Genomic DNA, 20,129 nt, shown 5'->3' with positions numbered 1-20,129 from the left:
CACGGGTCACTCCCGCTGCTGGATGAAGGCCGCCCCCCCCACCCACCCTGGTCTAAGTGGCTTCTATCGTCAAAAATATTAAATGTTTAGGTCTTTGTCTTAAATTATTTTCGACGTGTTAGCACTCACACACTAAAATCTACAAAGTAAGCAAAATGAGGTTTCGTAACCTGCTCGCTACCAGCGAGTTGGTGAGGGTTGCCGTGTGAGGGTTGAGAGGTGAGAAGGTTGAGAGGGTTAAGAGGCGAGTCGGGTGAGGTGGGAGGGGTGAGGTGGGAGGGGTAAGCGGTATAAGGTGCGGGTTGCGAGGGGAGAAGGTTGCGAGGGAAGAGGGTTGAGGGTTGAGAGGGGAGAGGGTTGAGTGAGCGGGGTGAGGTGCGAGACGCTTGGAGCGAGAGGTGCGAGGGGTGACGTGGCCGCTCACCTGGCTGGGAGGTAGGAGGCCGGGGTGCCGTCCTTAATGAGTGTTGTGTGCAGTGACGAGGCCTGGCTTGAAGGCCCGACTCCTGGCAGCAGTGCAGCCATGCGGGCTCAGACCCGCCGGCGTGTCCACTGCACAACACAACGACGACGACGACGCTTGGTGAACAGAGGAACCTGGCTGGTGCGGCCGCGTGCGCAAGAGATGAAGCTGCCCTCACAGTGGCCGGCAAGGCTGCGAATGGAAGAGAGGAGACTGCCCTTATAGTGGCCAACGGGGCCGCGTGTGCAAGAGATGAAGCTGCCTCACAGTGGCCGGCAAGGCTGCGAATGCAAGAGAGGAGACTGCCCTTATAGTGGCCAACGGGGCCGCGTGTGCTAGAGAGGAGACTGCCCTTATAGTGGCCAACGGGGCCGCGTGTGCAAGAGATGAAGCTGCCTCACAGTGGCCGGCAAGGCTGCGAATGCAAGAGAGGAGACTGCCCTTATAGTGGCCAACGGGGCCGCGTGTGCAAGAGAGGAGACTGCCCTTATAGTGGCCAACGGGGCCACGTGTGCAAGAGAGGAGACTGCCCTTATAGTGGCCAACGGGGCTGTGTATGCAAGAGAGGAGACTGCCCTTATAGTGGCCAACGGGGCCGCGTGTGCAAGAGAGGAGACTGCCCTTATAGTGGCCAACGGGGCTGCGTATGCAAGAGAGGAGACTGCCCTTATAGTGGCCAACGGGGCTGCGTGTGCAAGAGAGGAGACTGCCCTTATAGTGGCCAACGGGGCCGCGTGTGCAAGAGAGGAGACTGCCCTTATAGTGGCCAACGGGGCCGCGTGTGCAAGAGAGGAGACTGCCCTTATAGTGGCCAACGGGGCTGCGTATGCAAGAGAGGAGACTGCCCTTATAGTGGCCAACGGGGCTGCGTATGCAAGAGAGGAGACTGCCCTTATAGTGGCCGGCGAGGCCGCGTGTGCACGGTGGAGAAAGCCAGGTCATTCATTCAAGTACAGATGTAACTTCTGTAAAACGTTGCTGTTGATATTTCTAATTGTGCCGTACTTGTCACGAGACGAAATGAAAAAACATCTCCATTCAGAATCCTCGCAGCTAGCGGCGCACCACCCTGCGTGAGCAGCATCACCATGACACTGCTAATAAGGTAACATGTGACATGAATATAAACTCTCTTTCCAAAGCAACACATTTACTTAAGATACATTTTTTTAGTCTATCGGCCTATTGGCCTTCCACGCCTACGAGCGTCAATTCCAACACAAAACTCTCGATTGTTTTTTTTCAGACTCTGCCGACTAGCACCACAAGGTCAAAAACCAGTCCAGCGTTTGCCTGCGTCAACAAATGCCTTCTAGTTAAAACACGAGCCTAGAAGGCCAATATGGCAGAAGACTAAACAATATTTAAGTTGACAGTAAAAAAAAACCAAACCTTGCCAGACCCCGGCTCGACAGATGCCACATTTTTCTAGACTGATGTTCGTCCAATAATAAAATAATTCTGGCCAATCTCTCACATAGCTGAGACAACGGAACCAGTATTGGCTCTCGCACAATGATTTGCCATGCAGTTTGTCTCTCTGTGTCATGCCCAACGCATACAGTACAGTGTACCGCACACTCGACTGCGTGTACCGGGTGCAATCGACTTCATGGATGGCGTCAAACATGCCGGGATCGCCAGGGCTGTTGAGCACTCTACATAACCACCAGAGGTGGAGTGTGCTGCACACACTACACACAGCATGGCACTTTCAGATATTTATTTATTTCATTTCATAGCATTTAGGGTAAGATAAAACGTATCCTAATTAATGCGTTCCTCACTTGCATAAGTATTAGGTGCTTGATATGCTTCACAGGGTTGCTTACGCTTAGCAACAAAGATTTCCATTGCGTTTGAAAAACCATCCCAGTCACGTTCACGGCCTATGCCATTTCTTCCGAGGGCGAGCCCTTGACAGGTTGGTTGCTACTGAGCCGGCGTATTGAGGTCGGCATGCGATATCCAGGATGTGACCCTGCCAACTCCCCACAGGACTGTCACCGCATCACGCCCTTTCAGATGCACTTCTGCGGCCGTCTGGAACGCTCTTACTGTCACGGTCGACTACGTACGGTGCAGTTCAATATACGTACTTACAGAGACCCATAGACTCGTACAAAAAGCCATAAACTCATCACAAGAGACACACGGACTCACACACCGCATCGCGGGCTTATGCGGCCGTCTGGAACGTTCTTCCTGTCCGATATTAGAAAGCTGCCAGGAGCTATGCATTTTTTAATAATCTACATTGACAACTAATTTTATTAGAACTGCTTTCTGTGTTTAGTTTGTTGTCCTTCCGATTAGCACGGTCCACCTTACGTACGGTGCGTACACACAGGACCCACTGGGCTACAGCTGCATGTTCCCGGTAGTCCAGGAGAGCCGGCGGTCTCCCTGTCGACGGCTGCCGAATGCTGCACGCCCAGGCAACCGGGGACCGTCCTGCGGTGCGTGTCTGCCTCCGAAATTGGGGCCGCGTTGTGCAATCACCGCTTTCGCACCATGTGCCGTTAACGCCTTTGGGCTCTTGAAACATGAAGAAGCAATCGCTTGTCGTCTTTGCTTCACGGAGAGGAGTTACGCGATCGCTACCGAGGGGCTGAGTGTGCAATTCGCGGGTGGCATTCGAGTCCGTATCAACGGTGGCGTTGGTGTGTTTGGCCCGAGCCCCAGCCGCGATATCCAGGTTCACGTGCGCGAACGTCTGCGACGCGACGCGAAAGCCATGGAGCCGTGCGTCGGGAGATACGATGGGACCGCGAGGCCCTGGGTGAACGCACCAAAAAGAGGCATAAACGGATAAAACTAGAAACTAAACTATATAATTTTTTTTTTTACCAGGCAAGACCCACTGAGCCATGTAGCCCTTGTGCAGAAGCGACATGGCCACAAATGAAAGCTCAACGAAGTGGCTCATCACGTGGAAATGTTTAGAAGCCAAATACTCTAAACACACGTTAATTCTAAATGTGGAGGGAAAAACCGGAGGACCCGGACAAAAATCCACGCGACCACGGGGAGAGAGAGACACGTAGACTCCAAATACACAGCGGGCGTCAGGCTCGGGGGTTGAACCCACGCTCCTCCGGTATACCAGGCGAGGTAGTTAACATCTCCTAGCCACCGTGATGATGATGAGAGAGAGAGACACGCAAACTCCAAATATACAGCAGCAGGGTCGGGATCGAACCCACGCTCCTCCTGTATACCAGGCGAGGTAGTTAACATCTCCTAGCCACCGTGATGATAATGAGAGAGAGAGACACGCAAACTCCAAATATACAGCAGCAGGGTTGGGATCGAACCCACGACCTCCTGTATACCAGGCGAGGTAGTTAACATCTCCTAGCCACCGTGATGATAATGAGAGAGAGAGACACGCAAACTCCAAATATACAGCAGCAGGGTTGGGATCGAACCCACGACCTCCTGTATACCAGGCGAGGTAGTTAACATCTCCTAGCCACCGTGGCGCCCACCAACAGATGGAGGTGCAGCACTCGGCTCAGCCAAAACCACCATTGGAACCTCATTTGCCAGTAAAAAATATGATAATTGGTTTGGCAAATGAGGTTCCAATGGTGTAAATGCTTACCCCGAGCTCTCATACTCTGATGGTGCATTGTCTTTGAGTTGTGCGCCTTTTGGCGTCATCTGGTCCAACCCATGAGACTAGGCTCTAAGGAAAGCTGTCTCGGGTGTAGACCAATCAACTTCAAGGACAGTGCATACATTATCAGAGTTATGTTTTTTGTTTGCATTACGACTGCAGGTATTGCGGTCTATGCAAACATGACTCCTTGTAAAAAAAAGGTGTCAGTTTTGTTGCCAGATAGAAGGGTAAAAAAACTATTATCAGCCAAAACCGTTACGCGTTGGCAGAACCCGCCCCTGACCACGCCCCCCCCCCTCCGACCACGCCCCTTCCCGACCCCGCCGAGGTGAAGAAAGCCACGTCGAACGGGATTCAACAATTCCCTCGCAATGATCAACTTCGTCTTTTCCCAAATCGACTCACACGAGGCGGGGCCGGACTACAGATCTAACATTGCATTCCGGCTCTCATGCTAATAAAACACTTCAAATATACGAGCGTCATAATCGGTGAACCAAGTCCATTGGAGTGTGATGCGAAAGCTGATAAAAGCGGGCAAAACCCACAAACATTTACATCTTATATAGAGACAAAGATCCCCCGTAGAGCCTCAAAATAATGTTGGGGCAAGTGCTTTTAGCGGGCACCTATGACGGCCGGCACGGCACACGAGGGGGTGGGTGGTCAGCTCCACACCCGGACTCTTTCGTCTCCCCAGTGGCGCTGCTAACACATCGTACCAAGCGCTCATCTGAGGCTGAGTGGACCTAGGTAGGGGAGGCCTGGGACCGGTTCAGACAATCGTCACCGGTGTTGGTGGCCGTGAGCGGGAATCTAACCCAGGCCACTGGGTTCGTAGCGCAGTGTGCTAACCACTACACTCCCACTGCACACACACACACAAAGTGCATGGTACTTACACAAAGATTTATGGTTTATAATGGCTAAGGTAAGGGCTGTTCTGGAGCAACTATTAAGGTTATGAAAACACACACAAGGCGACACGATGAACAGCAGCAGCAGCACACATGGCTGGGCCACCTTTGTCTCCCTAGTGTTGAAAATCGACCCGGACCACCATGTGACACACTCATCATTCCCGTGCCCAACCAACAGAGGAGAGGCCCCAGAGTTGTTCAGCTGCGCTAAGGTGGTGGGAGACAGAGCCGAGTCACCCCCGCACGGCAAATTCCGTGCTCGTTTCTCAGCGGAGGAGGAGGGGTGTTAAAGGGTGCAGCCCTGCAATTGCTCGCTCGCCGCCACTGCTGCCAGGAGGGGGCTCTGACACTTGCAGGCTGCTGAATTTGGTCCACACATCCGCAGCCACCAAGAAAGCCTGAATAGCCGAACCTCACTGCGCCGCCACACGCCGTGACCTAGAACTAAACTCAAATCTGTTTTTTATTTGACCAGGTATGGCCCTACAGAGATAAGTGTAGTTCTTTTTTCAGAAGCGACCTGGCTATAACAAGTGACAGCTCAATGGAGTGGCTTATCAACGTGTGGAAATGTATAGCGGCAAAACTATTCTGAAGAGCGTGTTTATTCTAAATGTGGAGGGAAAAACTGGAGGACCCAGAGACAAATCCACACATTCACGGGGAGAGACACGCAAACTCCAAACATTCAGCAGGCGTTCAGGGTCGGGATCAAACTCACGACCTCCTGCGTACCAGGCGAGGTAGTCAACATCTCGCCACCGTGGCGATTTGTGGAGCAACCGACTGTGGTTCACCAACTAACACCACTCGGGGGGGGGGGGACAGGCACCGCCGTACAGGGAGATGGAATCAAACCGGCGACCTCTGGATCGCAAGCCGCAGTGCGCAGACCACGACACCAGATGCCAGTTCAAGAAAGTTAAATCTCAAATTATATTGTTGATTATTGCTGACACTTCTGTACGTACGGCAAACCGGAAACCTGGTCTTTCGGTGCCATTTTTGGTATTAATAAAATAAATATTCTAACAACCCTACACAACTGCCCGTTTAGCCTTATTATATATTCCATTTCTGGAGCACCTATTAGGCGGGCAAGGTAAATTAACGAGGGTAGTGTGGGCAACAGCACACCAGCCCACGTTTGTCTCTCCAATGCCGATGTTCAGGTATCAATTACGGCCGATTTGGGGTCGCGGAGACCCAGAACCAGTTCAGAAATCTCTGGCCACCGACGTTCGGAGCGGCTCGCAAATTGAACTTGGGCCGCCAGGTTCGTACTGCGAGTGTTCTAACCACTGCGCCACCACTCCCCTACACACACACACAAGCGCCTTCACACACCCCCACACCTTTACCAACACCCCCACACATTGGCACCTAACCCCATCTTCCTCCAAAACACAACCGGCGTTCACCACGAAGTGGCGGTTATGTCACCACGGCTCTGATGCCAGGCTAGGTGCACGTCGAGGTCTCGAAGATGGTGTGAGAAAGGTTCGCAGACAGATCACGGGATACAAAGACAAAGATCCCCCATATAGCCTTACCAGACTCTTGGGGGCAAGTGCTGTAAGCGAGCACCTATGAAGGCCGGCACGGCACACGAGGGAGTGGTGTGGCAGGCACCACACCTGGCAGACGGCCTTTGTCTTCCCAGTGCAGGTGTTTTAAACACCGCAGCAGGTACTCCATTAAGCCCGAATCGACACACCTGTACACACCTGTACACACGCACCTCTGATAGGGGTCTCCTCCGTGCTCTCTCGCCGGCTGCCTGTTGCTCGTTGTCCGCGAGTGTCGGATTCCGCCAGTACTTTCATTTTACTGCCTGTGCAATAGTGGAAATACCGAACAGCAGCGCCAATACGAGTGGCCCAACCGGAGCTATTTGTAGCACCGGGAAAATCCCGTGGCTGTCAGAGCTTGGCGCCACCCACTCAGAGCTCCTCCCTCGCCACGAACATTGCCTCGGCTCGCTGTCCCCTCCCCTCCATCACCCACCCCTCCCCATTATCACCTCGCTCCCCATCACCCCCCTCTCCCACCCCTCCACAATATCACCTCGCTCCCCATCACCCGCATCTCCCACCCCTTCACCCCCATCACCCAACCCCTCCCCATCACCCACCCCCAGCCCATCACCCCCCACCCCCTCACCCCCCCCCCCTCTACCCCTCTGCCCATCACCCCCCCCTCTGCCCATCACCCCCCCTCTGCCCATCACCCCCATCACCCACACCTCTCCCCTCCCCATCACCTCCCTGTCACCCACCCCCTCTCCACGATGTTCAGAGATATTCGCCCAGGGTGTCGGTTCAATTCAATATTTCAATTTCAAATATTTGTTTCATTTCATAGCCAATGGGTTGGGTTTTTTTAAAATGTTGAAATGGTTATTTTTACGATTATATGGTACTCTACTTCGAGTTGTTGTCATCAATCTCACAGAACAAATTCCCCTTAAATCTAATTGCAAAAATATGATTTGTATTGAACAATCAGAAAAAAATAGATTTCACTGCAACTCGGCCTGCAAGTTTCTCGTTACGAGTTCGTTTTGTGTAAGCAGGCAAACTCCAAGAGGCCAGGGTAGAGTCTCACTTTGTAGACAAAAAGACAAAGATCCCCCGTGTAGCCTTCAGACTTTTGGGGCAAGTGCTGTTTGCGAGTATCACCGATGAAGGCCGGAATGGCACACAAGGCAAGCACCACGCCCGCCGCCTTTGTCTCCCTAGCGGCGATGTTTACACACCGCACCAGGTTTGAGGCTTAGTCGACCTAGAGGATGCCCAGGACCGATTCAGAAAATCGCCACCAGTGTTGGTAACCGTGAGCGGGAATCGATCTTGGGTCACTGGGTTTTAAGCACAGCACGCTAACAGCTGCACCACCACTCCACTCAGCATGACAGGAGCACGACACTCGGCATCTCAACAAAAACCAAATAGCATCTATCACGTGAGGAATTGAACATTTTGCAACTCCATATATGATAAGCCACTTCGTTGAGCTATCATTTGTGGCCAGGTTTCTTCTGAAAAAAAAAAAGAGCTATTTAGCTTAGTGCGCCTTACCTGCTAAAATAAACATTATTTAGAAGTTTATGTTATGTATTTGTATGTATTTTGAACTTCTTTCACACCGTACATAGCCAACCGTGCTAATGGGAGGTGCTGGGGAAGGACACACTAATCACAAGAAGCAGTTCTGATTTAAAAAAAAAAAATTCAATCGAGATTTTAAAATAAATAGCTCCAGTAGCTTCCAAATATTGGAAGGAAGAGCGTTCCAGACGGCCACAGAAGCGCATCTGAGAGCGCGCGATCCGGTGACCACCACCTGTGTTCGATCGCTAGCCAGAAGCTGCCGCTGCAAGGATGGCCGCGGAGTTCGTGCGATGGTTTCACGCGCTCCTTGACAAGATCATCGAGGAATTGTGGTTCAACCGAGGTAGTAACCACACAGGTGCATGGCCACGGCAAGCGGTGGCACACCCCACACGGGCAAGGGTTGAACATGAGAAAACACGCGATAATCAATGCCTTTTAAAGTTATTGTAATTTACATATTTAAGGGAAATACCGTGTTGTTTAGGGAAGTGATGCGAGTACATTTTGAAGAAAGTGTTATTCCACTCATATAATTTATTCACATCTCAGCCAAGGGTATAGGACTGGGCCAATCATCCCTTCTTATGGTCGATAAAATGAGTACGACGACCCTCACGGGAGGGGGTTGGTGGAGGTGGGGGAGCCCCCACCTGCCACTGAGAATGTTGTGACTGAGTGTTTCAAGTCACTGGAGGGACCCTCCTCACCGTATGAGGTTCAAAGGTCACCGAGCATGAGTGTGTCGGTGGCCACCATATGAATAAGTTGCTTGACATTAACGGAGGAGGCAGTTAATCAAATTAAAGGATTTTTTTGGGGGGGGTTAGATCGCGTAAATATAAACGCGTAGTTACCTCACCACCACGCGACACCGCTAATCAGTAAGATTTGTCACGTAACCAAAACGTACCCATTTTAGTTACTACGTCAGTCAGCACACTGGTGTGTTGGAGAATAAACCCACAACATTTACAATTTGTGTACGACACTCCACTGGCAATTACAACCGGTTTCATTGAGCGAGTTTGCCTTTATTGTGAATAATATGGGTCGCAAAAGCATTCATGTTAAACAAAGGCAGTTAAATTTGTATTTAAAGCCTTCGTGACTGCAGGGATTCATATTCTTGGTTCTTTCGGCAAAGTCACGTAACTTTACCGAAAGAACCAAGAATGTAAAGGCAGTTAACTTGACTGAGCTGGGTCGGAGAGAGGGGGGGGGGGGAATTTAGACCTCTTCGAAAGCAGAAGTTTCAAATCCTCAGAAGTCAAATGATGAAAAAACATCAACAACCACAAACAACGAAATAACGAGCACTGTAATGCCTGTGCACGACTATCAGAATCTTAATTTTATACTCGCGAAAAGCTCTTTTTCACAGATGTCCAGTAGCGGCACGGGGTCAGAACTTTACAAAAACAAACAATATAAAAACGCAATACGAGTGCAAGGCATTAGGGAAGGTAAACAAAAAACACTTTTAAAAAATGTACAAATACAACTAAACAATTTATTAGCTTAGCAGATAAAGCCCACCGAGCTATTTTATTCTTTTTCAGAAGTGGTGGCGGCACAGTGGAGCAACGAACGGGGCACGCCGCTTCTCCGAGACCACAAAGAGCACGGTGAGAAAAAACAAAGATGTGAAAGAGGATTTAAAAACATATCCCGACCGAACAATGATAGAATAACCACGAAGACGGTAAAGTCATTAAAAAAAGCGAGTAAAAAAATAAATCGTTAAACGAATGATTGTTAGAAAACCAGAAATTAGCAATTGGGACCACGAAAGGCCACACAAAAAAAGGGCAGAAGATTACGTAGCGCAACCCAACATTCAATTACTGTACAAAGGGGGGAAAAAAGGATGTTGACGATTGCTAAACTACGACCGGTAGCCCTGTGGGAGCGACAGAAACAGCAAATGCGTGACAGGGAAAGAAACGTGAAACGAGCTGCGGGGTTTTATGCACGAAGTAATCGCACGAGGATGGCGACGTTTCAAACGTCACGCCTGAATAAGCAATGAGAAAAATCCAGATAAACTCGTTTAAAAAAGTTTTTTTTAAACAACGGTTTAATTAACAACTTCGTTTAAACTCACGGTCTTCGAAAAGCAAGTCAATGTCGCCTGCGTTTTATGCGAAACGATTCCACAGTTTAGGGACCGCAGCGTTTTTGACCTACACACAAATATATATAAATAATAATGCGTCCATACAAAATGTACATTGTTTTAAAGTAGAGAATTAATTTATTAATTGATGCCGATTTTGATACAGGCATGCATTGTCATCCGAGATCTGAGTAGGTGTGCAAAATGTGGAATTGCTTGGACAACGGGAAGTGGATGATATTTTGATGACAAGATTTGACCCAGACAAACAGAGGAATCAAGTTAAGTAAAACCGTTGAAAAAAGAAAGAGTTTCCCTTGGGGAGGGCCCAAAAATTAATAACCATCATTTTGAAAGATTCGCTCATCGGGCAGTAAGCCCCAAACTCGAAATCACTTTAAATGTTGTGCTAAACACTTTCAACAATATACAATCCTCATCATCAGTGAACATCATTCCTTGCATTGCCAGCCCATCGTTTGATGAGAAAATGTCACAATTATGCTGTCGCTTTGATTACTTTCAGCAATTAAATCGTAAGGGGTTCATATCCTTGACTGCACACAAACATCGGAGTTTTCAGGCATTGAATGCGGTGTTTTGTTACTTATTTGAGTTTTAAGGACACTACTTAGGCTATGACGGCGGGGTTTGTTAAGCTAAGAACACGAGTCTGTCTGCTTCACCGTGGCCACCGCCGACCCCCCATTACGTAATTTTGCAAGAGCCAGGACATCGTGTGCCGGGGTGGCGTCAGATTCCACATTTTTTTACATCAAAGTTGAAACATGACGCTGCTAATTACTCAATTTGATTATACGCAGCAAATCAATATCCCCCTACCGCAAAACCTCGGCAGGGCATAGCGTAAACAAGCGTTGTAAAAACGTGATTATTACATTAAGGCCAAATTGTATTGTATTATAATTCCCCTCGCAAAAGGAGGGTCTGACGTTGCAGTAGGTGTCGCCTTCTCAGTCAGTCGGCCCGTGGTGCCTGGGTCCGTGCCGCGACCTCCTGCCAGCGGGCGTTTCGACACTTCACGTGGCCTTAAAGTGCACCTAGCCTGGCACAGGCGCCATGGTGATGTCCCCGCCACTTGGTGGCGAATGGCGGTTCGTTGGGCTTTTAACTTGCTAACCCACCCCCTGACTGGAGATCTGTGAAAGATCTGTGAAAGAGCTTCATAGTTCATCGGATTTCTCCAAGATAAATAAATATTCTGATTCTGCATAGGCACAGTATATTCCTATATATTATACAGGGATATCTATAGTATACAAATATTATAGTATATCTATCATATAACTACCTATAGTATACAACACATAGTTGAGTATACAACGATAAGGTATAGCCATAGCACCGATAGTATATGACTAATCTAGAGAGCATAGGGATACCCATAACATACAACGCTGGGGTTAGTGGTGTACTCGAGGTATAAAACCACAGCCGTTGATAGGGAGGTGCGGAGCACGAGGCAAATCACAGTGTGGGCCTCCCGACGTCGCGGTGGCTAGGAGATGTTAACTACCTCGCCGGGTTTACAGGAGGTTGTGGGTTCGATCTCGACCCCGACGCTTGTTGTATATTTGGAGTTTGCGTGTCTCCCTCGTTATCATGGTGGCTAAGAGATGTTAACTACCTCGCCGGGTTTACAGGAGGTTGTGGGTTCGATCCCGACCCTGACGCCTGCTGTATATTTGGAGTTTGCGTGTTTCTCTCCCCGTGGTCGCGTGGATTTTTCTCCGGGTCCTCCGGTATTTCCCCTCCACATTCAGACACATGCGTTTAAGCGTATTTGGGAGATAAGCCACTTCGCTGAGCTATAATTTCTGGCCTCGTCGCTTCTGAAAAAACGCTATATATAGCTCAGTGGGCCTTACCTGAGAAAATATTTCATGTGATACCATGACGCTGAAACGCGGGGCCCCCCAAAGCACGGGGCCCGGGGCGATCGCCCCGATTCACCGAACCCTCGGCATGTCTCTGGACATAACAACAGTGTTGTATGCAATGGGTGTGCTATAGGTATACAACACTAAAGTTTTACCGATAGTATACTGTGCAACACTGCGGGTTCATACACCATAGGTACACCTGTGCACCTATTGTAAGTTTCCATGAACTTTTCCGTCGGCGGCTGGGTGTAGGCGGAAACCTAGCGCACTGCGCGACGAACCCGGCGACCCCAGTTCGAATTCCGCTCACAGCCAATACCGGTGACGATTATCTGAACCGGTTCAGGGCCTCCCGTAGGTCGACTCGGCCTCGAATGAGTACCTGGTGCGGTGTGTAAACATCGCCACCGGGGAGACAAAGGCGGCCATGCTGGCCAACCAAGCCCCTCGTGTGCTGCGCCGGCCTTCACAGGTGCAGCTGCTCGCTAACAGCACTTGCCCCAACAGTCTGCTAAGGCGATACGGGGAGATGTTTGTCTTTGTACGTCCGAGGGACCACCATGACCTGAGGTGGAGAGTGCCGGAAGGGGGGCGGGGGCGGAAATGCGATGGTACAGCAGCGGTTAAACACGAGCCTCTCCTCCCCTCCTGCCTGCAGCGACGTTTAAATGTGTCCGCGAGCGTAGGGATGCCTCCCCAGTGAGAGTGTGCGTGGGCCGCCGAGAAAAACCCTGTCAAATATCCCCCGTGCGGGCGTTAGAATAACAACTCGCATCGGACACTGACAGTGCTACCCCCCCCACCTCTCGCACACATCGCATCGCCACGCGGCTCTTCGTTTCCCCACCAGATTCCACCGCGGTTGATCGCCACTTGAGATTATCCAGAGCGGTCGCGAGTCGACGGTAGAAGCTGATCCTTTGCAAATGTCCCACTCGCATCACCCATTCTTTCCCGGCAGGTGATTGAATCCTGGTGAAAACTTCCTTCTCGAAACGAAAGAGCGCGAAACGATTCAAAGACTGTATTTCGATTGGTGGGAGGCGATGCATCATCATCATCAACATCACGAGCCATGGGCAGATAGGCGGTAGGTGTCCACTGCACACGTAATTTGTCTCCACTTTCCTGTGTCTTGTGCCAATATGCTCAAGCAGCGCCACATCTTTCTGGCACCAATCTTTGATGTGGTGAAGCCGTTCTCTGCGAGATCTTCCCGTACCTGGGATTAGCACGGTTGGCTACGTACGGTGCGAAAAAAATTCAACATACATACATTTTTAAGACAATGCAGAACCTTTGAATTAAAAGTTTGCTCCATAATATCTCCCTATTATTTTCATGGGGTTTCTACACACGGATCTGCCCGTATGTTGATAAACGAATGGCCATGAGTACGTCTCTCCACATAGACAAAAACATTTTATTTTAATCCATCGATCATCAAATGTGCCTTTTGTATCATCCTTACCCAGCCACATTTATTGCAACAGGCCAATTCTGGGCCGATTGCACCTTTCCGCCTCTCATTAACAAACAGCTCAGAGCATGAAAATATAATAATAGGTTTTACCCTTTCTGGCAATAAAACAGGTTATTAAGGTGTTCAAACACCAAATAGAGAAAGCTTTTCGGAAAGAATCGTGTCTGCATTAACCACACATACTTGTGGTGGACATGCAAACAAACCACGCTCTGATCAAATATGATGAATTGTCTTTGAAACCGATTGGCCTACACCAGAGATGGCAGCCTTCTTGAGGGCCTCGTCTCACCACCAGTGTCACACCAGAGAACAACGCCAAAAGCAGCTCAGAGCAGACGCGCGCGGTGACGTTGCCACCAGCACGCATTGCCGGAGTTGGCATTACACCGGGGATAACGTCAACGCGTCACCGTTCAGCTCGACAAAGTGACGTCACCACGTCGCCGTTCAGCCCTATAGTGACATCACCACGTCGCCGTTCAGCCCTACAAAGTGACGTCACTACGTCGAAAGCCACGAGCGTGGCTCTTTGGTTCTTTCGGTAAAGTCACGTAGATAGAAAATTAATTAAATAATAGAGTACGACGTTTCGATTGCAACACAAGCAACCGTCATCAGGTAAAACTCAATTTGAGAGAGAGACAAAACAGACACGGAGACACACAGACACATAAGCAGAGAGAGACAACACAGAGACACACAGAGAGAGACACACAGACAGACACAAGCAGAGAGAGACAACACAGAGACACACAGAGAGAGACACACAGACAGACACAAGCAGAGAGAGACAACACAGAGACACACAGAGAGAGACACACAGACAGACACAAGCAGAGAGAGACAACACAGAGACACACAGAGAGAGACACAACATAGACACACAGAGACACACACAGAGAGAGACACAACACCGAGACACACAGAGAGACACACAGACAGACACAAGCAGAGAGAGACAACACAGAGACACACAGAGAGAGACACAACATAGACACACAGAGACACACACAGAGAGAGACACAACACCGAGACACACAGAGAGAGACATACAGAGAGAGACAACACAGAGACACACAACATAGACACACACAGAGAGACACACGCAACATAGACACACAAGCAGAGACAACACAGAGACACACAGAGAGAAACACAACATAGACACACAGAGGCTTAGGAAATGATGACGTCATGCCTAAACATCAGCTTTAAATGTAAATCAATGGGGGGGGGGGGGCAGGGGAACTCATCTTCCAGATGCTTCTACCAATAAAACCGGGGTCACGCTACCAGAATATTTCAGCCCCCCACTGGATTGCATAGGGACACTTTTTTCTTCTTCTAATTCTTCGGGGCAAGATGATGTTGTTGTTCATTGGGAAGGGCGGCAATTTTCCGAAGCGTGACGGACGGACCCTGGCGCATTATACAACAAAGATCCCCCGTGCAGCCTTAACAGACTGTTGGGGCAAGTGCTGTTAGCGAGCGCCTGTGAAGGCCGGCACGGCACACGAGGGGGTGGATGGCCAGCACCACGCCCGGCCGCCTTTGTCTCCCCAATGGTGACATTTACGCATCACACCAGGTACTCATTTGAGGCCGAATCGACCTACGGAAAGCCCAAAACTGGTTCCGATAATCGCCACTGGTGTTGGTGGCCGTGAGCTGGAATCGACCTCGGTCGCCGGGTTCGTAGCGCAGCGCCACCACTCCCCCCTCCACGCACACAGATGCACATCTGACTTTGACGAGAGTTTCCATTCACAAAAAAATTCAAAACGGTCACGTTCCCATAACCTGGGCTCTACCCACACCTTGGGGTACGAAACCAAAGGGCAGGATGAAGCAACCCTCATGTGCAGGCCGGGTGTGGTGGCGCACACAAAGACAAAGATCCCCGTGTAGCCTTGACAGACTGTTGGGGCAAGTGCTGTTAGCGAGCACCTATGAAAGCTGGCACGGCACACGAGGGGGTGGCCATCACCACGCCCGGCCGCCTTTGTCTCTCCCAGTGGTGATGTTTATACACAACACCAGGTACTCATTTGAGGCCGAGTCGACCTAGGGGAGGCCCAGATACCGGTTCAGATAATCGTCACCGGTATTGGCCGTGAGCGGGAATCGAACTTGGGTGGCCGGGTTCGTAGCGCGGCGCGCTGACCACTACACCACCGCTCCCCGCATAAGCACGCACACAAAGACAAAGCTCCCCCGTGTAGCCTTAACAGACTGTTGGGGCAAGTGCTGTTAGCGAGCACCTATTACGGCCGGCACACGAGGGGTGGGTGGCCAATACACGCACGCAATCCGGCGCCAACCCGGCTGCGAGTTGACAGTACAGCAAGCAGGTCCGCTCACCTGTATGCACGTTTACACATGCCAATGCAGGGCTCCCCCTTCTGAAAATAAGTCCTGGGACTCCGAAAGAAGTACGTATCTGCACTCGCAGTGTGTTCTCTGGGTATAGTATATGGATGGTAAATAGCTGAGAGTAATTAGATTACTGAAATCAAGGATGTATGTATGTATGTTGAACTTATTTTGCAGTGTTCGTAGCCAACCGCGATAATCGGAGGTGCGGGGGAAGGACAACAACCTAACACAAAAGCAGTTCTAAAAAAATGAAGTAGGATTATCAAGATTACTGTTTATGAATAGGTAGCAGTTGATCTACTATTCATGTTTAAATTAAAACGTTATACTTTGCAACTAAAGTTGAAATCCTGTAACGTGCCCCGACTGGACATCTGTGAGAAAGAGCTCCACAGCTCATCGGATTCCCGCAGTCTAAATAAAGATTCTCACTTAAGCACCCCAACCCAGTACAAGAAGGGCAACTCGTAAATGCGCAAACGCTTTTTGCCCCGACCGCCTCCCGTTGGCATCCCAACCACCAATACGTGTTTTCTTAAACTGCCGATTTCTCTCTCTAAAAATTGACCAGGCTCTCATTAGGTCCATTCGCTCTTTCTCTCCCCCCGCCGCTTCGGCGTGGATTTCCACACAACTCTCTCTCTAAATATTTACCGGGCTTGCTGGGTCTTTCTCTCCCTCTGCCGCCGCAGGGTGGATTTCCACACAGCTCTAATTTAGAAATCTTTGGAGAACGAGATCAACCAGGCTATGCGTTAACTGTGTGTTGGAAGACTTTCTGCGTTGCCTTGCATCACATTACATTTCCAAAAAATAGCTAAGTTGGTTCTCTTAATACCAGACTTGCTGGGGCTTTCTCTCCCCCTGCGAGGTGGATTTCCACACAGCTCTCTCATTGACATGCTAATTTCTCTGCTCCAGCAGACCCACCTCTCTCTCTGCCCCCCCTCTCTCTATTTAAGGCCACGACACAGAGGCATTGGGTCTCTGTGTGTCTGTGTTGTGTGTCTCTCTCTGTGTGTCTCTGTGTTGTCTCTCTCTGCTTGTGTGTCTGTCTGTCTCTCCATGTCTGCGTATTCTCTCTCTTTCAAATTTAGTTCAACCTGATGACGACTGCTTGTGTTGCAATAGAAACGTCGTATTCTATTTAATTTATTTTCTATCTACGTAACTTTACCGAAAGAACCAAAGAGAATGTACTGAATAGGCTTGGCTCTTTCCCCCCAAAACGAAATTTCCAAGTGTTTTCACACACATAATCAAACGGGTGGAAATGGCGATGCGATTAGTCTGGGTCAACATAGGATCAACAAAAGCAGCTGCAGTCTAGTAATAGCAAAGCGTTGTCATCTGTAAACCTAAACCAGCCCAATTGGATGGGAACTTTGGGTTGCGCATTTGTTACAAACCCAGCGAAATTAGATTCCTGTTCACGGCTCGCATCGGAATATCTATGTATGTTCAACTTCCTTTGCAATGTACAAACTAAACACAATTTTAAAAAATAAACCATCTATTTAATTCCAAGAAAGTCGAGAATACATTTCTCTTTTAACACATCCAAATGCAGGAGGACCCTTCTGCCCAATCTCGGGACATGCTCTCCGAGGCTTTCCTTCACAATCATAATAATTACTATTGCGAGCGCGGTCGTCACATTTCATTACTTTCTAAAATATCAAACGCAGAATTCTAATCGTGTGAATTACCAAGGAAAGTCTCGCCCGGGGTATCACGACTCTTTTTTTCTTCAGGAGGGGTCCCTGAACTGCAATGTTCGGCAGTCCCTTTGGAACGAGTCGTCTTACACGCAAAGGCCCCCCCCCGCGCAAATGGCACCGATGGGGTTCACGCAGAGACACAGCTTCGCCGTACTGACACACTTCTTTGACCAGCTGGGTAAGCTCAGCGGGTTTGGGATTTTCACAAAAAAAAACTCCCCAACGACCCACCGACCCACCGACCCACGCTTTAAAAAATTATGATAGGTCACCGCGTCCGGCTCAAAATAAGTTCACGTTACTTATTAAACGTCAAGTAAAGCGATAGGCCCGAGACCGATTCCTCTGGCGCCCTTTCCGCGTCGAGTTTGTACGATCTCCGTCTGTTCTGCGTGGTTTTCTCTGGGTGCTCCGGCTTACTTTTGACGATTTAACTATTTTTTTTTTTACCAGGTAAGGCCCACTGAGCTATACAGCTCTATTTCAGAAGTGACATGGATATCACAAATGATAGCCCAACAAAGTGGCTTATCACGTGGGAATGTACAGCAGCCAAATACTCTAAACGCATGTTTCTAAAAGTGGAGGAAAAACTCCAAATATACAGGCGTCAGGGTCGGGATCGAACCCACAACATCCTGTATAGCAGACGAAGTAGTTAACATCACGCCACTGCGGCAACCATAAATAAAATATGCCGTGTAACTGGTTTTGGCAAGACAACGCAAATGTGGCAGGATCCTTCTTAAAGAGTATTTTGGACCCAGTGTTAATTATATTACTTTTTTGTTGGGGAATTCCTTTCTGGTTGGAGGAAGAGAAGGGTGCCTGGAGTCAAAGGTAATCAATCAGTCTTTGGGGAGAAGAGCCGTAGGGTTTACTTAGGCAAATGCAAGGAAATCCCTTGCACCAGGGTGGACGGTAAGAGGAAGAGAGATTAGACGGCACACAGGAGGCAAGTGGGCGTCCCCAAAAATACACACGCTTACAAACAACAACAGCCGCATGCTCCGCTAAGTGGCGGTGCTCATATGTGTATGCCTATGCACACATAGAAGTGGGAGTGTGTGTCGCGGTTAACCCACTGGGCTCCAAATCTACAGCCCGAGTTCGATTCCTGCTCACGACCGCCAATATCAGTGAAGAATATTTAAACTGCTCCTGGGCCTCCTCCAAGTCGACTCAGCCTCAATCGAGTATCTGCTACGGTATGCAAACATCAGCACTGGGGAGACAAAGGCGGCCGGGTAAGTGGTGGCCACCCCACACTCTCTCGTGTGCCGTACCGGCCTTCATAGGTACTCGCTAACAGCACTTGCCCCAACAAGGCTGTAGGGTGGATCATAGCCTTTTCTATTTCCTGTGCACACACATGTTAGCGAGCCTCAAAGAAGTCCATCCTGATACACGAGTGGGTGGTGTGACATGCACCACTCCCAGTCAGTCGCCTTTGCTTCCTCAAGTTCTGTTGTTTACGAACTGCACCAGACACTTACTTGAATCTGAGTCAACCTCTGCGAGGCTCAAGACAGGTTCAGGCATGATCCGCCGCCGAGGTAATCCATCGCCGGGAATCAAACCCAGACCACCGGGATCGCAGGACATGAGCCCTAGGACTTGCACACTAAACTAAGCTATTAACCTAAACAATTTTAATTTTACCAGGTAAGGCCGGCTGAGCTATGGAGCTCTTTTTAGTACACACTTTTATTTAACTCACTCTGTCTGTTGTTGTAACTCAATTTTAACCCACTTCCCAATGTGGTATCGACTGCAAACTTCGTATACTTATGTCTTACTGATGACAAAACTATATTATATCATAAAAAATAAAATTAAAAAATTTTAAACAATATTTTTTACATGTCATGTTTCGCCTTGGGTCTAATTGTCCACTCTCAACTAACGTTGGCTGTAATTGGCTACGGTCCCTTACGTTATGGCAAGCTTCGGGGCCACTTCCTGGAGTCGTGGAGTACTGCCCATTACTCGTACGGTACATTTCATTAAAGCGTCTTTTTTCAAAAGTATTTTTTTAAATTACTTATTCAGAAGCGACCTGGCCACAAATGATCACTCAACTAAGTGGCTTACCACGTGGACATGTATAGCAGTAGCCAAATACTCTAAAGCACATTCATTCTCAATGTGAAGGGGAAAAAATTAACCCGTAAAAACAAAGTTTTTCACTATAAATCCTTTATATGCGTGGAGGCTAGAGTCCTCTCGTCCTCTGGCTTGAGATGGCTGCCACCTATGGGTCAGATGATTGCCTGCCACCATTAAGCAATTGGTAATTAAATATAAAAAAAAATCCTAAAAAGTGTAAAGTTATGGAAAAAAATTTTCACGAAAATAAATTGTCACGCACAACGAGTCTGTGTGCAAAATGTGAGCTCGAC

At 49.1% G+C, this 20,129-nt stretch overlaps 1 protein-coding gene across 2 annotated transcripts in view; it reads right to left on the bottom strand.

Moving 5' to 3' along the window:
• The window catches only part of LOC144943241 (TNF receptor-associated factor 3-like), a 48,245-nt gene that overhangs the window by 14,561 nt on the left and 13,555 nt on the right, over window positions 1-20,129 (bottom strand). Inside the window, exons 1-2 of one of the 2 annotated variants that reach the window (XM_078870553.1) lie at window positions 6,750-6,977; window positions 425-552 (exon numbers count right to left, since the gene is read on the bottom strand). In XM_078870553.1, coding sequence (XP_078726679.1) covers window positions 425-525 — 101 coding nt within the window. In that variant the 5' untranslated portion in view covers window positions 526-552; window positions 6,750-6,977. Of the gene's footprint in view, window positions 1-424; window positions 553-6,749; window positions 6,978-20,129 lie in introns of those variants that run through there. The other variant, XM_078870552.1, reaches the window with a different exon arrangement.

This window comes from Lampetra fluviatilis, chromosome 30 (genome assembly GCF_964198595.1).
Source record: "Lampetra fluviatilis chromosome 30, kcLamFluv1.1, whole genome shotgun sequence".
Classification (NCBI taxonomy): Eukaryota; Metazoa; Chordata; class Hyperoartia; order Petromyzontiformes; family Petromyzontidae; genus Lampetra; species Lampetra fluviatilis.
The sequence above is the reverse complement of the archived record's forward strand: the minus strand, read 5'-3'. Positions and strand labels throughout refer to the sequence as shown.